The sequence below is a fragment of the Pavona decussata genome, unplaced genomic scaffold (genome assembly GCF_977016875.1).
Source record: "Pavona decussata unplaced genomic scaffold, jaPavDecu1.1 SCAFFOLD_140, whole genome shotgun sequence".
NCBI classification, from domain to species: Eukaryota; Metazoa; Cnidaria; class Anthozoa; order Scleractinia; family Agariciidae; genus Pavona; species Pavona decussata.
In genome coordinates, this window is record NW_028145553.1 from 797,474 (window position 1) to 816,575 (window position 19,102).

Below are 19,102 nucleotides of genomic sequence, written 5' to 3' on the forward strand. Positions count from 1 at the left end.
CTTTGTTGCATGCAACAAGCTTACAACAGGCCTACGACACAAATTGTTTCGTGTAAATCAAACATATAACTTGCTTAAGACTATTGTTTTAAAACATGTTTTAAATCCTACATAGGCAATGTTGAGTGACGAGAGTTATGACTGATTTTTTTCATGACGCGAGCAGCGCCTGCTCTAGAAATGGCATGCGACAGTCACAAGCAAAAGTTGTGCCGTCTTAATTGGCCTTTAGAGACACCATTGATGAAGATTCTGTCTCTGTCAGTACTTAATTTGGACACCTATATATATTATGGCACAGCTCAGCTGTTATGGATTGTCAACTTCTCCTAGTGAGAGTAAATTTCAAAAAGCTCTACTTTGGCAATGCAGTACATGATCATCCACAAATATACAGCTCAGCATCTTTCTATCATTTTCTTGTGAGACCTAAATTCATGAAGACTCTGTCTCAGTTGTATGGATGTCCCCATAATATGGCAAATTTAACTTGTCAGTAATATGACTCATCCATAACAAGGCAACTCTCTATTATGGATAATTTAACTTCAGTTGATGCCAGTTGGGAGACCAAAGTTGTTAGAAATACACTCTCTACCACAATAATACAGACACCATTACAACACTGATACACAGGCTGGTTGTCTTAGTGTCTGAAGAGCAGCTTTGGTTAGGGTTGTAGGGTTTTAAACATTCACTGCAGCTGAATTAGAGTCTGCCATCTTATGAGTTTAACTTTATCAGCAAGGTGGAAAATTGTTGTATTGGCCACTTCAAAGTGGCAGCCATTAATAATGGTACAGCTTTGTTGCATGTAACATGCATACAACATGACTAAACGATGACCCACTTTGTAAGCGTTGTCATGACTATATCATATGGGACAAAGTATGTTCAGTCTTTACCATTCTCTATCCTAATTGTCCTTGATACAGCCTACCTTCTTTCAAGACCTGTCTCTGTTTAGCTTAGTGATGGGGGTTCCTCCCCACCCCACCTACTTTCCTGTAAAATCAGTACATTGCACATATGTTTGGTCCTTTGAATACAGCAATGGATAAGTGGCTTAAATTAATCAGTTAGACAAACTATTTATGTACAATTTTGTTTTGTATATATGAGAGGATAAATGATTAAAACATACTGTTTATCACAGTTTTCCTTTCTCAATACTATTATTATAAATTACTATTTACTGTTTAGTATTAGGGTGTTTCCCGGTAATAGTTGCGTTATATGTCATTTTTTTTTTTAAATTATACCATGACTTTTAAACTTGTGGTGATATGGTTTGTCACAAAACTTTAAATTATTGGAGGGAGTTGTTCCCTAAGATAAAAGCTCACAAGGCACAAGGCATTCTGGGCCCAACAATGCACTCATCTTAGGTGAGGCAAAGCCAGCTTAATCTGACCAGTAAGTTGTTTTAAGACCCTCTCTGTCCAGGCTTCAAACTGCAGCTGGACTACTACACCGGTCTAGAAACAGCAGTGTTATGCCTCACCTCTAAGCTGACCAGGCAGTAGTTATAAGTTCTCTTCAAAGTTTCACATCACCGCATCCTCCCCCAACCCTCCTCCCTTTATTTTATGCAAGAGTCAGATGTCTGCCGCCAGACTCCCCCTCCCCTTGGTTCAAGTGTCAAACCCACAGGTCCAAACTAAAAGAGGAATTTTAGGAGGGTAAAGTTTGTCCAAACTAAAAAAGAAATTGTGACGAGGTGAAAGTTTGTCCAAACTGAAAAAGAAATGTGAAGAGGGGAAAGTTTGTCCAAGCTAAAACGGAAAAGTGAAGAGGGGAAAGTTTGTCCAAACTAAAAAAGAAATGTGAAGAGGGGAAAGTCTGGCCAAACTAAAAAAGAAATGTGAGGAGGGGAAAGGTTTTCCTTTAATCTGATTTAATTACATTGCACTAAGCAGTTAAAACTTTTTAATTACAGGTCGCTTAATAAAATTAGTCAAATTTAGTGTAATTTAGTAAACCATATTATTTTTCAAGTTATCAATAATTAAAAGGAAATTATTCTGTTATCTGTATGATTTCAAATCAATATGTCACTTTCTGCCTCGTCCCCAGTCGTCCGCACCAAGAAAATGAATTAAAAATGGTGGCGGAAATAGTGGGGGCGCAAGGGAAGATGGGAAGGAGAGGAGATGAGGCAGGGCCAGTTTGATTAACTTTTACTGTAAGTTTTTATCATATCTTTGCGTGGTGTTGCAATGTTTAATGACAAAATAATGTTCTGTCCCACTCTCTGTCATATATGATACATCACATTAGCAAGAATCAATAGCAAACAAATAAAAATGAGAACAAAGAGAAACAAAAGCAAGACAGACTAACCTGGTCAAATTGATTGTATAAAAGCGAAAAACTTCAGCTTAAGGCTAATAAACTAGTGGCTATGAACTCGAGTATAGAGGGTACTGCAAATACCCTCTGATACTCCTTTCATGTATGATGGAGCCGCGGTGGACGGTATTGTAGACGCAAAGTCTTTTCTGGCCTTTTGTTTGTTAGTTTTGGTGATGTTTCCACATTTGAATATGGATATCCGATGGAAAAAAGAACCGAAGGGTTATACATCAGTCAATACCAGCAGTGGCAACCCAACCCCCCTATCTGGGTATTGATGAGGCATTTTTCTTCACTGTTCGTCCCATTAGCCGGGTATTTGTCTACCTCTGAGATGGGTGGGCAGGGAATTCAGGGAATTCGTTTTTTATAAAGTCAATGTTAGTCTAACATTTAATGAAAATTGTCTACTTCAAATTCGACCACCAATTATTGAAAATGTGTGCCCGTTTTTTTAATTTTAAAAGGGAAACCCATTAGCTAATAATTGCTAGGCCTACAAGCAAGCTCGCCTTCTTGTTCCCCAATCCCGCCTAGGTAAGCTTACTCGCACGCTACTGACTGCACCCTCTTGAAACTGCACAGTATTGATACCATTTAGTTTTACTAGGATTATTAAATGAGTGAGCATTGTGTAGCACCAAAAAAAATGGTGAGATTTATTTTGAATAACAAAACATTTTGTTGGATCATCCTGGCTTCTTTCACGCCTGAAGGGTAAACTTGGATTACAGCTATTGACATGCCAGGACAATAATGCTAGACTCTTTAATAGCCTCCCAGAAAATATTAGAAAATGTAAAAATTTGAACTACTTTAGTAAGAATGTCCAAGGTCACTGTTTTTTACTTTTTCTTATTTTCGTTCCTCTCCTCAAAAAAATGAAGTCCAAATGCAGAAATAAAAGTTTCATTCCCACTCCAAACTGACCATCATCAAACATAATTATACGTCACACACATTTAAAAACAAAAGTTACCATTTATTTACACCTCACTTCATGGTATATTACAAATCTACTTGCTATTAAATATTAATTTACTTATGTCACAAAACATTCTGTCCCTTGTAATGTTAACTTCATTACACTGACATACTAAAAACATTCAAAAGAGTGAAATCACTTGAAAATATATTGTAGCACAGATTTATTTACAAGTACTAGCTTCACCCTACAATGTGCTAATTTTCTTAGGCCGCCTGTTTAACAGGATTCAAGTGCTTACTTAAACAGTAATATAAGATACAACAAGAAGCTGTTTCCAGCTTATACCCGGGCCATATTTGACTGTGTGGTGCGTAAAGCCTACAATCTTTTAACAGTGATAACCTCCAGCATCGCCCATCGATCCTCTTTCCCCCTCCCGCCCCCCACCCCCAAGAGAGCTTGCTTGCAGGAGTACCAAATAGATAGATACAGAGATATATATAGTGAGGCAATAAGTAACCACCAGATAGAATTGCATTTCTTGCAGTCAGAATGAAATACAGGGGAAAACGACATTTATCATACGAATGCTTTTTATAATCTCCGGGCCTTAATCCTTACGTTCTCACTTAGTTTAGAGATAGAAACCATTTGTACGGTCCTAATGTGTATGTGACCCCGGGTCATTGACGGATCGTAATTTTCGGTATGATCTAGACCCGGGGGGTACTCCCTTATGTGACCTTAACGGGGATGTGCGGCCCGATAGGGTATGGTTTTCAGGGTGGTTTCAGAGCCTGAAAATTTTGAATTCTGTCTTAAACGGGATAGGGGAATCGGAGAATTGTGTCTTAAACATGGTCAGGGTCTTGAACACCGCCCTACCCAAGCATCTGTTGAGTACCCCCCCCCCCCCCCGGATCTAGAGTAACGTTACGCATCAGGCGTACGTTTATATCCTATGTTTTTCAATGTTTCGCTGTTTATATTTTTAAATGAAATTCAGGGGAAAGCATTTGTTATTCACCTTTCATTTGAAGACAGAAACCGTTTCTACATTGATTGTTTTTCTATAGTAAACGTGAGACATCTTTACCTATCTTGGTCCGCGAGGTCATAGACTGATTTAGTTGCCAAATTTTCGGTTAAACAAAACTAACCTTGAGGCACTCAGGTTAGCCTAAAAAAACACTCCGGTTAGCCTAACGAGCACTCCAGTTAGCCTAAATAGCACTTAGGTTAGCTTAAATAGCTCCCCGGTTACTAAACGGTTAGCAGTTTATGTTGGGGTTGTTCATGCCTCGCATGTTTTGTTCATGCCTCGCACGTCTGGCTCGCATATTGTAAACACTCCTCACGGCCCGAAAACAAAGAGCGCGACCGAGAATTTAAAGAATTTTATAACACGACAGAAAACGTAACTCGTACCAGCCGAGTACAAAAAACAAGACCGAGAACAATAACTCGTGGCCTGAAATCTTATCTCTCGGCCCATTGCGACCCCAAAAAGAAAAAAGAATTTGATAATGCTACCGAAACCTTAACTCGGCCTGCCTTACGGCCCGAGTAATAAATTTAAGGAATAATCTTGGCCTTTTAAGCCCCTAAAATCATTTTATTAACAAAACCTGTTACAAGCAAAACACATAACTATTTGGTACTACAATATTAAACAATATATAATGTAGATTACTAGAATGCGATAAATGCCATATAGCATATTAGTTTTCAACTGCTTCACAGCACATTCGTTTACAAAATCTTTGTTGCCAAAGAAAAACAATAAAATAAAAGACATCACTTGAGATGTAACCTGCTACTGACCTCTACGAAACGCTACAAAGTCGTCTTTATACAAAAATACAGAAATTTCTGAATCGACAATGGATATTTTAGAGATCTTGTTTCACAGGTGAGATATCAAATGAGCTCAAATATCTGGATTCGGTGGGCCTCGAAGTCAGACACAACTATCCCTCCATCCCTTAGATTTGCTGTAGACAATGGACATTCAAACTCTCCTTTCCCACTGCCTTCTGTTCCAAACTTTGCTACAAGCTTTCCGCTCAGCTCGAACACCTGAATCCTATGATTCTCTGAATCACAAACCATCACATGTTCATCTCTGTTAATCGACAAGTAAGTAGGATGATTGAACTCACCCTCCTTGCTCCCCTCCTTACCGAATTTAAACACAAAATTTCCCTCCAGATCAAACACTTTGATACAGTGTTCACTCCAGTCTGAGACTATAAAATATGGCTCCGCCTGGATACAGTGATGGGGAAGGGACAAAATGCCTTGTCCGCCAAATTTACGTTTGAACTGCCCACGAAGGGAAAATATCTTAATTAATTTGCTACCTTTATCAGCAACAATAATATCACCGTTGCTGGTGACAGATAATCCTAGAGGATTCTGCAGCTGGTGATCAAGGTTTCCTTTCTCACCAAACTTGATAAGAAACTCACCACTCCCACTGAACACCTGGACCCTGTTGTTGCCATAGTCCGCCACTATAATATTGCCATTGTTATCAAAAGCTATCCCTGAAGGGCAGATAAACTCACCCTAATTACGTCCCTGTCTACCAAACGATCTTAAGTGGGTACCGTCACTACTGAATACCGATATTCTGTTGTTATTTAACTCAGTTACTGCTATTTCATTTCGATTATTCACTGCCACCCCACATGGGAAATTAAGCGTTCCAACAGACTCGCCTACTTCTCCAAAAGATAGCACAGGTCTGAACTGCCTGGTTTGGACCTGAACCTTAAAAGGACTGCCACAAACATGTTCTTCTGCAAACATGGCAAATTCTATACTATCTTCTTTAAAATATTTTGCGCTTGATTGATGTCCTTTAGTTTTGTCAAAAACAGTTTTTACAGAACCGATCCCATCAGTGTTTAACATGCTAACAAGTTTTCTATTTTCATTAAAACTAAAACGAAGGAAGTGTTCAACGTCACTTTTACCTTGCTCGGAAAGAATTGTATCAAATGTTTCATCAAAACCCAGAATCTCAGCGCTGGAACTTCGTCTCAGAAATTGTCTTGTTTTCTCGACGGCTGATTCAATGATTTGAAGTTGATTTTCAACTTCATCTTTTCTCAACGCGAAACACTGGAGCGATTCTTTTGCTTGATTATCAATTGCGCCAAAAATGTCCCGCTTTCTCTCTTCAATGATTGCCATCATCTGATCTGCAGACGTCTGCACTTTGCTTTTTACGTCAGCTACTTGAACATGAACATCAATGCTCCTTTGATCGAGTTCGCTGATTTCATTTCTCTTTTCCTCTGCTTTCTTGTTAAGCGATTTAATCAGAGACTCCATCCTCAGCTTGTGTTCATACGCGCCATCTTCCAGAAGCACTTTGGCGTGACCTTCGTGGAGTGTTACAACACAAGAATTGCAAATGGCGACTTTACAGTCCTTGCAGAAGAATTTGAGAGTTTCGTTTTCGTGCCGTTTAATCTGGCAAAACGCTGGTCAGTTTAGCACGTCTTCAATGTCCTGATCTTGAAAATCCTTTATCGCCAGCACTCGATGTTCTTTATTTGCTCGGATTAAGTTGTGTGGCGAGATGCACTCTTCACACCAGAACCCAGAGCACTGGAAACAGTAGAAACAGTTGGCGCCTCTCTTGTCGCAGTTTCCACATTTCACGCCAGTTGTGTTGCACTCTTTAATGGCCAACACATCCAGGAGACTGTTTATTCTGAAATCGGTGGGAAACTCGCTGGGATTTCCACTTCCTGGGATCCGCATTTCCTTTCGACATTCTGGACATGATATGACATCTTGGCGTGGACTGTTTCGATGAATCCCGTTCAGACATTCAAGACAGAAGCTGTGCAAGCAAGGCAGCTGTTTTGGTTCTGTAGCTGCAAAAGTTTGCTTACACACTGAGCAAGAAAGTTCTTGATGAAGATTATCAAGCAAAGTCGTTATCTCCATTGATAGCAGAGGAAAAAGTGGAAGGTTTAGCCTCAATGGCGCTGAGCGGTAACAAGACTTTTTTCTTTCTGAACGTTCTTTTGTGTGCATATTTTATCTCTTAACACTTTATATCAACCACTCACAAAGCTGTTTTTGTATGTTTTGGCCTTATTGGCTTCTTAGAATAATTCCAAATGTTTCCAGGAATTCTAGGAATTGTGCAGGTGTCAAGGAGAGCTCGAGCTTGAAGTGGGAATTTTTGAGTACAGAAGGTTCAACGATCAAATAGTTTGAGAAAATGTTGGCTAATTTCTCGAAACCTTACACTTGTGCGATTTGTAAGTAATGGTGACTAAAACTGTTATGTCTTTGGAGACGTGAGATAAAAATGAGGTACAATACTTGACTCAGGCTTATTCTTAATACAGAGGAGGTCTTTGATGAATAATATATAAATTATGAATGGGATAACGCTTGATCTTCCCTCTTGGTTCAAACTACACGTTCTGGGAACAGTCGCAAGTATATAACTACACCTTTGTAAGCTTTTTACGTTTTTTCATCCAGCAGCGGATGGTAAAACACAAAGAACGTTAACCTTGCTCTTAGGTTGAGTACTAACCGAGTTTGATTTTTACTTGGAAAAATAATTACGCTTTTTTTTTCCATGAGTAACAGAAACCACAAGTGGTCATATAATCAACGTTGAAAATTGAAGAGGACTCTTTGTGTTATTTTGTTAGAGGACTTCTTGGATGAAGAGAGCCACTACAACACTCTTTTTTGTGGCCGTTCTTCATTCTTTACTGTTCATCTTCTCAACAATCTCTTACTCTCACTTAAAATGTTTGTTCACCTGACAAGAGAAGGAAATGCCTATCATCCATCATTAAACACCTGTCAAGCGAAGTACGCTTGCGCAGTTCAGTCATTAACATACTTTTGTTTTCAACGTCAGCTCCAACGAAATGACTTTTTGTTTACATCCTTACTTAGTTCTGGTTTTGATCTGGTCGAATTAAAGCGAGATGACGACTGAATATAAAAATTGTAAAGAAAATTTTTGCAGAGTGAAAACTATAGTTATTGACAAACTTTCCAGCATTAAATGTAGAGAAGGGACAGACCTAAGGTACTGCGCTATTCCATATATTGCTCTTGTAAAAACAATACGGAGATTGTGCAACAAAACTTAATTTCTCTTAAAGCCACCTTAGTTCAAGGGTGTTACACCCATAATGATTAAAACAATATGTCGAATTAAAAGAAACTACTAACCATCATGAGTTCAGTTTAAAAAATGATTTAATTAATATACGAGAGAAAAGGGCATTTCCAAGAAATTCCTTGTTTACGGAAGTCATTTCAAACATACTTAATTATCAAAAGGGCGGACAACGAGCCTTGTCCGCCAAATTTACGTTTGAACTACCAAAGAGGGGAAAATATCTTTACAGGTATTGATTTCTGATCTGCATCAGCAACAATAATATCACCCTTACTGGTGACAGATAAACCTTGAGGATTGTGGAGCTGGTGATCAAGGCTTCTTTTCTCACCAAACTTGCTAAGAAACTCGCCATATGGCACTGAACACCTGGATCCTTTTTTTTATTACAGTCCGCCATTATAATGTTGCCATTGTTATCAAACGTTATCCCCGTAGGACGCTCAAATTCACCCTGATTACGTCCCTGTCTACCAAACAATCCTAAGTGGGTACCGTCACTACTGAATACCGATACCCTTTGGCTACCCCACTCAGTTAGTGTAATTTAATTTGATTATTCACTGCCGCTCCCCATGGTCCACTTAACTTTCCAACAGCCTCGCCGCGTTCTGTAAAACATAGCACAGTTCCGTGTCCTTGAATTCTAGGAATTGTGCAGGTGTCAAGGAGAGCTCGAGCTTGAAGTGGGAATTTTTGAGAACCGAAGGTTTTTCCGATCAGAGAGTTTGAGAAAATGGTCTCTTATTTCTCGAAACCTTACATTGGTGCGACTTGTAATTAAGTACCGGAAATTTATCTCTTTGGAAACATGGGATGTAAAATAAGGGTACAACAATTGACAAAGGTTTATTCTTAATACAGTGAATGCCTTTGATGAATAATATATAAATTATGATTGGGATGACGCTTGATCTTAACTCTTGATTCAAACTGCACGTTCTGGAAACAGGCCCAAGTATTTGTTGTACATGACTTCATATACCTTAGTAAGCTTCTTACGTTTTTTCATCCAGCCGTTTGAGAAAATGGTGGCTTATTTCTCGAAACCTTACACTGGTGCGACTTGTAAGTAACGGAAAACTGATCTCTTTGGAAATATGGGATGTAAAATGAGGAACAACAATTGACAAAGGTTTATTCTTAATACAGTGGAGGTCTTTGATGAATAATATATAAATTATGATTGGGATAACGCTTGATCTAAACTCTTGGTTCAAACGGCACGTTCTGGAATCAGGCACAAGTATTTGTTGTACATGACTTCGTATACCTTAGTAAGCCTCTTACGTTTTTTCATCCAGCAGCGGATCGTAAAACATGATCGAGTTTGATAAACACTGTTAAGTTTAATTAAGTTTGATTTTTACTTGGAAAAGTAATGACTCAGGCGCTTTTTTTCCATGCTTGATAAACAGAAACCACAGGTGGTCATTTAATCAATGTTAAAAATTGAAGAAGACTCTGTGTTATTTTATCAAACGCATCGGCTTCGACAGCTATTTTAAAATGATTTTCAATCTACATTCAGTCGAGTCTACTCTCTGGAATCTAGCCGAAGCTTTTGCTTAAATATTTAAATTGAAAAAAAAAAGGCCATCAAGTTACGTGTCATCCGCAATTATATATAGTAGAATTTTCCGGATGAAAACTTGAGTTCATCCCGGCGCTATGTTCAGTTGATATTCCTGTCTACATATCGACTAAATAATTCTTACCTTGTCCCCATGTTATATTTTCAAATGCTTCAACATTGCAACTAAACAATACAAAGAGCTTTTACAGACCAAAACACGGCATATTAATAATAATTTTTTCAACAATGCAATTCAGTCACTCAAACGACGAATTCAACTTTCGCTGTTTGTACATTCACCCCAAACTGGTATTGCGCATTTAGCTGACGGCAAGATAATTTTCCTAAAGCATGTTACGAGGTATAAAACGGCTGCGTTTTACCAGGTTAAGCTTATTTGCGAATCCCTTCTTGATTTCTTTTGTCGAGTCCAAATGAGTTTCTTGTCGCCTGTCACGCCTAAAAGTCTTGAATGGGAGACCCACTTTATTGTACGTTGACCGAGTACCAATGCGCCGAGGACCAGTAGTTCGGTTATCATGGCTTCGCAGTTCTTGGAGTGGGGAACTAGTGAGTTATATCTGCACCATAAAACGAGCTTTCCTATCGCTTTGTTAAGTAGAGCCGTGTAGCCTCATCCATACAGCTCCTTGCACAATAAATTGTGGTATCATCTGTGTACATATAAGTTGATTCTGAGGTAATAGCATTGAGTAAAATCGCTTCTTTGGCAATATAAGACGCCACACCGTTGGCTACCGTGTATTACTTTCTTTCTGTTAGATAGTCTGTCAGCCACGCTAGCAAATTGCCACTGATTCTTCTGATTTATCTTTTGGATTTAAGTATCTTATGTGACACGCTGTCAAAACCTTTCTGGAAATCTATGAAACCCACACCGACAACAAGTTTCGCATCGACAGCTTGTCTCCATGTTACAGTTAAGTGTAATAATAAAGTCGAGACCCAGTTTCGGTATAGACTCATTGATATTAGTAACATTAAGATGATTATTTCCAATGGACCTATTCTTACATTGAATCAGTAATACAAGATTCCAGGACCTTACTTGGTACACTCAACAGAGATATTGGGCGATAATTTACTCTGCTTTCTCATCATACTCGTTAACTGACGACAGGAAATACATGAGTCACGTGACGTACCATCTTCTGTTAACGACGTGTTGCCCAGTTATTGTGGATTACAGTCAGTACTCGGTTCTGCGCACTTGGCGTACATGGTAGGGATTTCACGAGCCGAAGTATAGAAAAAGGTTGGAAAACTGTCATTTAGGTATTTAAAGGGGTGCGGCTTTCAAAATATCTCGAACCGTACCGAACAAAAAAAAAAAAGCTGAGTGTTCCTCTTGTAGGTATGAAAGGAGTACCATTTCCAATAGAAGGTATGGTTTTTCCTGTAAGAAATGTTACAGTTAAGTGTAATAATAAAAACTCTGTCGAGACTAATAGTTTCGGTAGGCGCGCATTGATATCAGTAACAAGCTGATTATTTCCAATGGACATGTTCTACTATTGAATCAGTAATACAAGATTCCAGGACCTTACTTAGTACACTCAACAGAGATATTGGACGATAATTTACTCTGTCTTCATCCTTACTCGCTAAAAGACAGGAAATACATGGGTCACGTGACGTACCGTCGACTTTTATGTTAACAATGTGTTGCCCAGTTATTATGTGGTTTACAGTCAATACTCAGTTCTGTGTAAAAATGATATATAAAAGGGTAAGGGTTTGGACCTCGGAGCGGAGCCTCCTCGTATAAAACTTTCTTGAGTAACCCGTCTCCTCCCCGGGGATCTAACGTCAAATATAATGGAAATGGTAACTTTTTCTGTTCGATTTCAGACATGTCAACTTTCAGTTCAACAAGCACTTTTCAAAATTGTGTTCCCGTTGTTTGAATTTACCTGAAAAGAGAAATGCATTCACTAGTTATTGCTACGCCTATGAGCAAGCTCGCCTTCTTGTTCCTTAACCCCGCCTAAGTAACTTACTCGCACGCTACCAACTGCACCCTCCTGAAACTGTACAGTAGTGATAACATTTAGTTTTACTAGGATTATTGAATGAGATGAATGAGAGAGCATTGTGTAACACGTAAAATAGCGAGATTTATATTGAATAACAAAACATTTTGTATGAACATCTTGGCTTCTTTCACGCCTGAGGGGTAAACTTGGATTACAGCTATTGACATGCCGGGACAATGATGCTAGACTCCTTAATAGGATCCCAGAAAAATATTCGAAAATGCAAAAATTGGACTACTTTCCTAAGAATGAATGTCCAAGATCGCTTTACTGCGCTAGGGACCGTTCATTTTTTTTGTGGGAGAGAGAGAGCTGGTGGGATTTGGGGGTGGGCCATGCGAAAAAAAATGACTTTTGAGGGAGACTACCCAAAAAACTTGAAGGAAAAGGGGGGTCGGGGTCGGGCAAAATTCTGAGATAGAGAAGTGAACTGAAATTTTGACAAATTGATGACAAATTCCCCTGCTTTATTCACAAATTACGAAGATCTATTTTCTAAACCAGTTTCAAAGTACATGTTACAATAAAACTCCTTAACAACATTTGTTTTTAAAAGGTGACAGGCCAAACACGACTCCCGCTGGTTAATACATGTACCTTACACCTCTGGATAGTGTTCTCAAGAATATGTTTACGAGAGGTTTTTCCTTTTTTGTTCAAAATGTCACGGGTGAGATCTCTCTGCCGAATGGTGTTGTCATTTTGATCTTGATCATGAAGGAAAATACTCAAATTGACTGAATGGAGATTTTCTTATCATTTGCTGCCGTTTGAATTAATTTCTTTATGCCATTGTGTATGCTAGCTCTGTGGCGTTAGTTTCGGTTTATCGGCTCAAGTTAACTGCAAGATTTCAGGTAACACTATAAATAAATGTTTTATATAACTTAGACATGGGATCCGATGTTTATAGGTCCACGTCTTTACAAAGCTGTTCATCGTTGTCTCTCAGTTTCAAGAGCTATGACTTCTTGCAGTTGTTTTTAGCTCCCTTGCCTTGTGACCTCAACACTTGAGGTATTGCGTTCTTGGAGCTGGCATGTACCTCCATTGTTTTGTGTTTTCTCTCGAATCCAACAAATATTTTTAAAATCTAGGACAATCGGCAACCGTCTAAAGGATGCTGCTCTGATTTCTTTGGCAAGTGTCTGAAGTTTATTCTCAGGGAGGACTCGAGTTTCGGTCCTACAGCGGACCTCATCAGTTACCCCTATTAGGTGATCCTTCTCGAATGATTCAACGATAAATCTGTTTCCACATTTGTACTTATCGAGAGGATTGAACACTCTTATTTTACTTTTAACTTCTTACAGTATAAAATACCAGGTATAACTTTTTTCGTAGAGAAGAGGGGGGCATCCCCCCAAAAATTGAAAAATTGCTTTAGAGGGGGGGGGGGAGAGAGTCTTTGAGTAAAATTGTCTGACAGGGGGGTCATACCATTTCCAAATGACACTCCTCCAAATCCCACCAACCCCCCTCCTATCCCATAAAAATGAACGGTCCCCCATTTTCTCCAGTTTTCCATGAAGTAGTAACGGTAATTTTAAAGAGGATTTAGCGATAAATGTTCAATTTGGCTCTCTCGTGCTTGGTTAATTTTGCTAGAAGGACACGATTAGGAATACTATATTATGTAATTCATGATAGGAATCAATTAGTGATTACTGGCTGATAATTTTTTTGCTTATCTTCTTATTTTCGTTATGCCTTCTTCTTTTATCTCAAATGAATATTGAAGTCCAAATGCAGAACTAAAAGTTTCATTCCCACTCCGAACTGACCGTCATCAAAACATAATTACACGTCACAATTTAAAAACAAAAGTTACCATTTATTTACACCTCACCTCATGGTATTTTACAAATCTACTTGCAAGAAAATATAAATTTACTTATGTCACAAAACATTCTATCCCTTGTAATATTAATTTCATTACACTGACATGCTAAAAACATTCAAAAGAGTGAAATCACTTGAAAATATATTGTAGAACAGATTTATTTACAAGCACTAGCTTCACCCTACAATGTGCTAATTTTCTTAAGCCGCCTGTTTAACAGGATTCAGCTGTTTAAACAGTAATATAAGATACAATAAATTTAAGGAATAATCTTGGCCTTTTGAGCTCTTAAAAAACATTCCATTAACAAAATCTACGTGACAACAAAAAATATAACTGTTTCGTAATACAGTATGAATATATAATGTAGATACAGTAGAATACAATAAAGGTCATAACATATTATAGATTTGGAAACTCCACAGCAATTTTATTTACAGAATCTGTTGCCCAACAAAAACAAACACTTAAAACCGTCTTTTTATACAAAAAAAACAGATTTCAGAATCAACAATGAGTATTTTATCAATATTATATCACAGGTGAGATATCAAATCAGCTCGAATATTTGGATTCGGTTGTTCCCAAAGTCAGACACAACTATCCTTCCATCACTAAGATTTGCTGTAGATATTGGCAAATCAAACTCTCCTATCTGGCTTCCTTTTGTTCCAAACGTTGTTACAAAATTTCCGCTCAACTCGAACAACTGAACCCTGTGATTTCCTAGATCACAAACCATCAGATGTCCGTCTCTGTTAATCGACAAGTAACCAGGCCCATTGAACTCGCCCTCCTTGTTCCCCTCCTTACCGAATTTAAACACAAAATTTCCCTCCAGATCAAACACTTTAATACAGTGTTCATCGCCGTCTGAGACTATAAAATATTGCTCCGTCTGGATACAGTGAGAGGGAGAGGACAAAGAGCCTTGTCCGCCAAATTTACGTTTGAACTGTCCACGAGGGGAAAATATCTTAATTAATTTGTTACCTACATCAGCAACAATAATATCACCGTTGCTAGTAAAAGATAAACCTTCAGGAATCTGAACAAGCTGGTGATCAACGTTTCCTTTCTCACCAAACTTGGTAAGAAACTCACCATTCCCACTGAATACTTGGACCCTGTTGTTATCACAGTCCGCCACTATAATGTTACCATCGTTATCAAACCTTATCCCTGTAGGGCAGTTAAATTCACTCTGATTACGTCCCTCCCTACCAAACGATCTTAAATTGGTACCGTCACTGCTGAATACGGATACCCTGTGGTTACCACCCTCAGCTACTGCAATTTCATTTCGATTATTCACAGCCACACCACATGGCCCATTAAGCTTTCCAACAGACTCACCGAAGTGTCCAAAAGATAGCACAGGTCTGAACCCCCTGGTTTGGATCTGAACCTCACAAAAACTGCCCGGGGAAGGTTTTTCTTCAAACCCAGAAATGGCTTGACCATTTTCTCTTCCATTTGCACGTGATTGCAGCGCCTTAATTTTGTTAAAGACAGTTTTTAATGAACCGACCCCTTTAGTGTTTAACATGTTAACAAGTTTTGTGTTTTCAGTGAAACTAAACCGAGGGATGCGTTCAAAGTCACTTTTACCTTGGGCTCCTTGTTCCTGAAGGATTGTGTCAAATGTTTCATTAAATCCCAGGATTTCAGCGCTTGAGCTTCGTCTCAAAAGTTTTCGGGTTTCCTCGATGGCTGATTCAATGATATGAAGTTGATTTTCAGCTTCGCCTTTTCTCAGCGCGAAACACTCGAGCGATTCTTTCGCTTGGTTTTCAACTGCGCCAAAAATGTCCTGCTTCCTCGCCTCTATGATTGCCATCATCTGATCTGTAGTCGCCTGCACTTTGCTTTTTACGTCAGCTACTTGCACCTGAACATCAATGCTGCTTTGGTCGAGTTCACCGATTTCATTTCTCTTTTCCTCTGCTTTCTTGATGAGCGAGTAAATCAGAGACTCCATTCGTAGCCTGTGCTCATTTGCTCCATCTTCAAGAAGCATCTTGGCGTGACCTTGGTGCTCTGTCAAAGCACAAGCGTTGCAAATGGCAACTTTACATTGTTTGCAAAAGATCTCCAGCGCTTCGTGTTGGTGACGTTTAATCTGGCAAAACGCTGGTCGCTTTAGTACGTCTTCAATGTCCCGATCTTGGAAGTCTTTTATCGCCAACACTCGATGTTCTTTATTTTCTCGGATTATATTATGTCCCGTGATGCAGTCTTCACACCAGAAAGCACAGCACTGGAAACAGTAGAAACAGTTGGCGCTTCTCTTGTCGCAGTTTCCACATTTCGCGCCAGTTGTGTTGCACTCTTTAATGGCCAACACATCCAGGAGGCTGTTTATTCGGAAGTTAGTATGAAACTCGCTGGGATTTCCACTTCCCGGGATCCTAATTTCCTTGCGACATTCTGAACATGATATGACTTCTTTACGTGGACTCATTCGATAAATCCCGTTCAGACATTTAAGGCAGAAGCTGTGCAAGCAAGGGAGCTGTTTTGGCTCGGTAAAGGGGCACATACACACCGAACAGGATACTTCATCATGAAGATTATCGAGCAAAGTCTTTGTATCCATGATGAAGGACGCGTAGGTAAGGTTTGGAATTCAAAATGATGTAGTTTGGAGAACAATGAAGTTTTGTCCTAGGACGGGATATTAGTTCTTATCAAATTTGTAACACGGTACTGACCAATGACAGACCGTTAGTTCGAAGGTTTTGACGTTCATTAAAGTCTATTAACAATGGTTTCAAAAATATCCTGAATTTCTGGGAATTGCTGTAAATGGACCTAAGAAAGCAAGAAGCTGTCAAGATGTTTTTACAATCGATTGCCTTAGGGGAATGCTTAAGAGGTTTAATTTTCTGTGCTTTATCTCCTGGTGAGAGTTTTCATCACCGCGAGCTCTGAAAGTTTCAAAGCTGACTTTCTTTAGGCTTTAACGCGAATGTATTAAAGCAAGATTTTAAATTCACTAAGAAAACCGGTTTTGATTTCCCATATCACGCTGTCAAAACGCTAATAAAATCCAGCATCTTGAAAGCAAAACAACCTATCGCCTAAGAAAGTCGTTTTTGAAGAAGACTAGCCTCAACACAAGTCGATGGTTTTTCTAAACACTCAAGCAAGCTAACCTGTAAAGAGGCCTTTCGGTGGGGAGTAGGGTGCAAATAAAATGCCCCCCCCCCTCCCCTCTCTTTCCTGCTTACATTCCCCCCGACCCTCATCAGAGACTTTTGTTTTCGTCTCATGTACAGAAACCATTACCAATAAATAGTTTTACTGCATGTAACACTAACACGACGGCAAAGGACGACACGGCAGTTTCTTGTTGAAAAGAAACTGACAACAGTTCATTTCTATTTTGTTATTCAAAAGTTTTGTTATTACTACACGGGTGTATTGTAAACAAAAGCGCTTTGTTTTGTCGATGTTTTCTGAGAAATCAGATAAAGATTCTGTGTGCTCCTTCCATATAACGCATATTTTCGCTGTGATTTTAGACGTCTGGTTTAGATTTCAAACAAAAACATTCAGTAGAATGGGGTAGCCTGCATAGGCTTTGTTTTATAAGAGGGAGGGGAGGGTTGGTATAAAAGAAACCTCCCAAAGGTACGCCATGAGACACTTTCAAAAACCACTTCATTTTTTCTGCAATACTCTCATCTCTCACTCGACGGAAGCTTCACGTAAAGAAAACTTTGTTGCCTAGAGAACTGGTTCGCCAGGCCGCTCGCAAAAATATTGGGTCAAGCTAAACGGCGAACAAAATTAAAAACTGTAAATTTGGAAATTGCAAGCCCACAGGAATAGACATTGACAGACGCCGTATCCGTTTACAGAACAGGGGCCCATTTTAATTCTCGAAAGTCCCGGTAACTTACCAGGCCCGATAAGTGATTTTGGTGATAAATGTTTCCTAACAGAGGTCAGTTTTTGTTAGCTTTGAATGCTAAATTTTAAATCTTATAATTGTATGAAAACATTGGCCAAGTACCATGTCTGTAATCACTGTGTAATCGGCGAAAAAACGTTTAAAATATATACTTATCGCGTAAAATTAAATGCAAGACTGATCAGAAAGCTAAAATAATTTTATTGCCCAATATTTCGGTTAGACAATACTAACCTTCTTGAGGGGTGTTGAGGCCTCAAATGTAATAAATGGCCCTAAATGTAATAAAGGTCCTAAGTGTAATAACTTTCGGTCCTAAATGTAATAAAGGTCCTAAGTGTAATAACTTTCAGCCCTAAATGTAATAAAGCTCTCGAATGTAATATATGTTCTGCTTCACATGAAATCACAGTGATAAATATGTAAGATTTAACTGCATTTTGATTTATTATACAAAAACAAGAAGGCCAAAATGTGTCTAGGGGATCCCGATTACATTATAATAACAATCTTTTAATAGGATGCTCCATCACAAGAGTGGTTTACATAGAGGTCCTATTACTAGATGTATATTATATGATGCAATTAAAATATAAAAAATTTAAGCTAAAATCGATATATATATGATACAATTAAAATAAAAAAAAATTAAGCTAAAATCGAGATATAAAAATAATTACAACATACACACTGCAAGGATTAAAAACAAATACTTAATTATAAAAAGCAGAAAAAAGACACTTCTTAAAAATTGGAAAACTTGCTGAGTTTCTTACAGTTCTCTCTAACTCATTAAAGTCTTTGAAACAGTGGTACCGCGAACGATGTTTTCCCCAATTATATTTGATTTTGCGGGAGCTTGATAGTATCATTTTACCTTGAATACTCAGAACCCACTGAAATAGAAGCCTTACGTCAAGTGTCACATATGCCACTTTAATCTGCAGGTCCTATTCTACAGGGGCCAACAGTGACGACAGAAATAGTAAATTTTACCTTAGGCCTTTTTATTGTAAATGTTTCACCTTGTGATCTTTTTAAGTCCACAACGAATGGATGCGAAAAATGTCACACGGGAACTCGAGTGTAAACTGTACCGCGCTTGAACAGTGGCGAAACTGTCAATAAACCGCCTTCAATAGCCTGTTAGCTTGAGATGAAGTCTGCTTTATGTATGTCTTTAATTGTTTCTGTCGAGTCTTTCTGTTTGTGGCTAAAAGTTTTACATACAAAAAAGTGTTTTTGACT

The 19,102-nt window shown here is 38.6% G+C and overlaps 4 protein-coding genes and 1 long non-coding RNA gene across 7 annotated transcripts in view; 3 read left to right on the plus strand and 2 right to left on the minus strand.

Annotated features, from left to right (window-relative positions):
* Positions 1 to 1,547, plus strand: part of LOC146466840 (intraflagellar transport protein 22 homolog) — a 56,569-nt gene extending 55,022 nt beyond the window's left edge. The window contains exon 8 of the mRNA XM_085126811.1: positions 1,319 to 1,547. The gene's annotated coding sequence lies outside the window, so the exon portion shown is untranslated. The remainder of the gene's footprint in view (positions 1 to 1,318) is intronic.
* LOC146466827 (E3 ubiquitin-protein ligase TRIM71-like) overlaps positions 1 to 19,102 on the minus strand; it is a 216,952-nt gene that overhangs the window by 149,412 nt on the left and 48,438 nt on the right. Inside the window, exon 2 of one of the 3 annotated variants that reach the window (XM_085126783.1) lies at positions 4,877 to 4,911. The exons of the other annotated variants lie outside the window; for them this stretch is intronic. The gene's annotated coding sequence lies outside the window, so the exon portion shown is untranslated. The remainder of the gene's footprint in view (positions 1 to 4,876; positions 4,912 to 19,102) is intronic. 3 annotated transcript variants of the gene reach the window in all.
* LOC146466843 (intraflagellar transport protein 22 homolog) overlaps positions 1 to 19,102 on the plus strand; it is an 82,686-nt gene that overhangs the window by 20,241 nt on the left and 43,343 nt on the right. The window lies entirely within an intron of this gene.
* Positions 1,565 to 2,028, plus strand: LOC146466846 (uncharacterized). The gene is made up of 2 exons (XR_014867917.1): positions 1,565 to 1,682; positions 1,721 to 2,028. It is a non-coding gene; the product is annotated as an uncharacterized LOC146466846 (long non-coding RNA).
* LOC146466847 (E3 ubiquitin-protein ligase TRIM56-like) lies at positions 13,906 to 16,838 on the minus strand. The gene has a single exon (XM_085126787.1). It carries the CDS (start codon positions 16,532 to 16,534, stop codon positions 14,486 to 14,488), a length of 2,049 nt encoding a protein of 682 aa, XP_084982913.1. The 5' UTR covers positions 16,535 to 16,838; the 3' UTR covers positions 13,906 to 14,485.

Bases quoted from the DNA above. Each gene is read 5' to 3' on its own strand.
- LOC146466847 (XM_085126787.1), bottom strand. From the start codon at position 16,534: ATGGATACAAAGACTTTGCTCGATAATCTTCATGATGAAGTATCCTGT.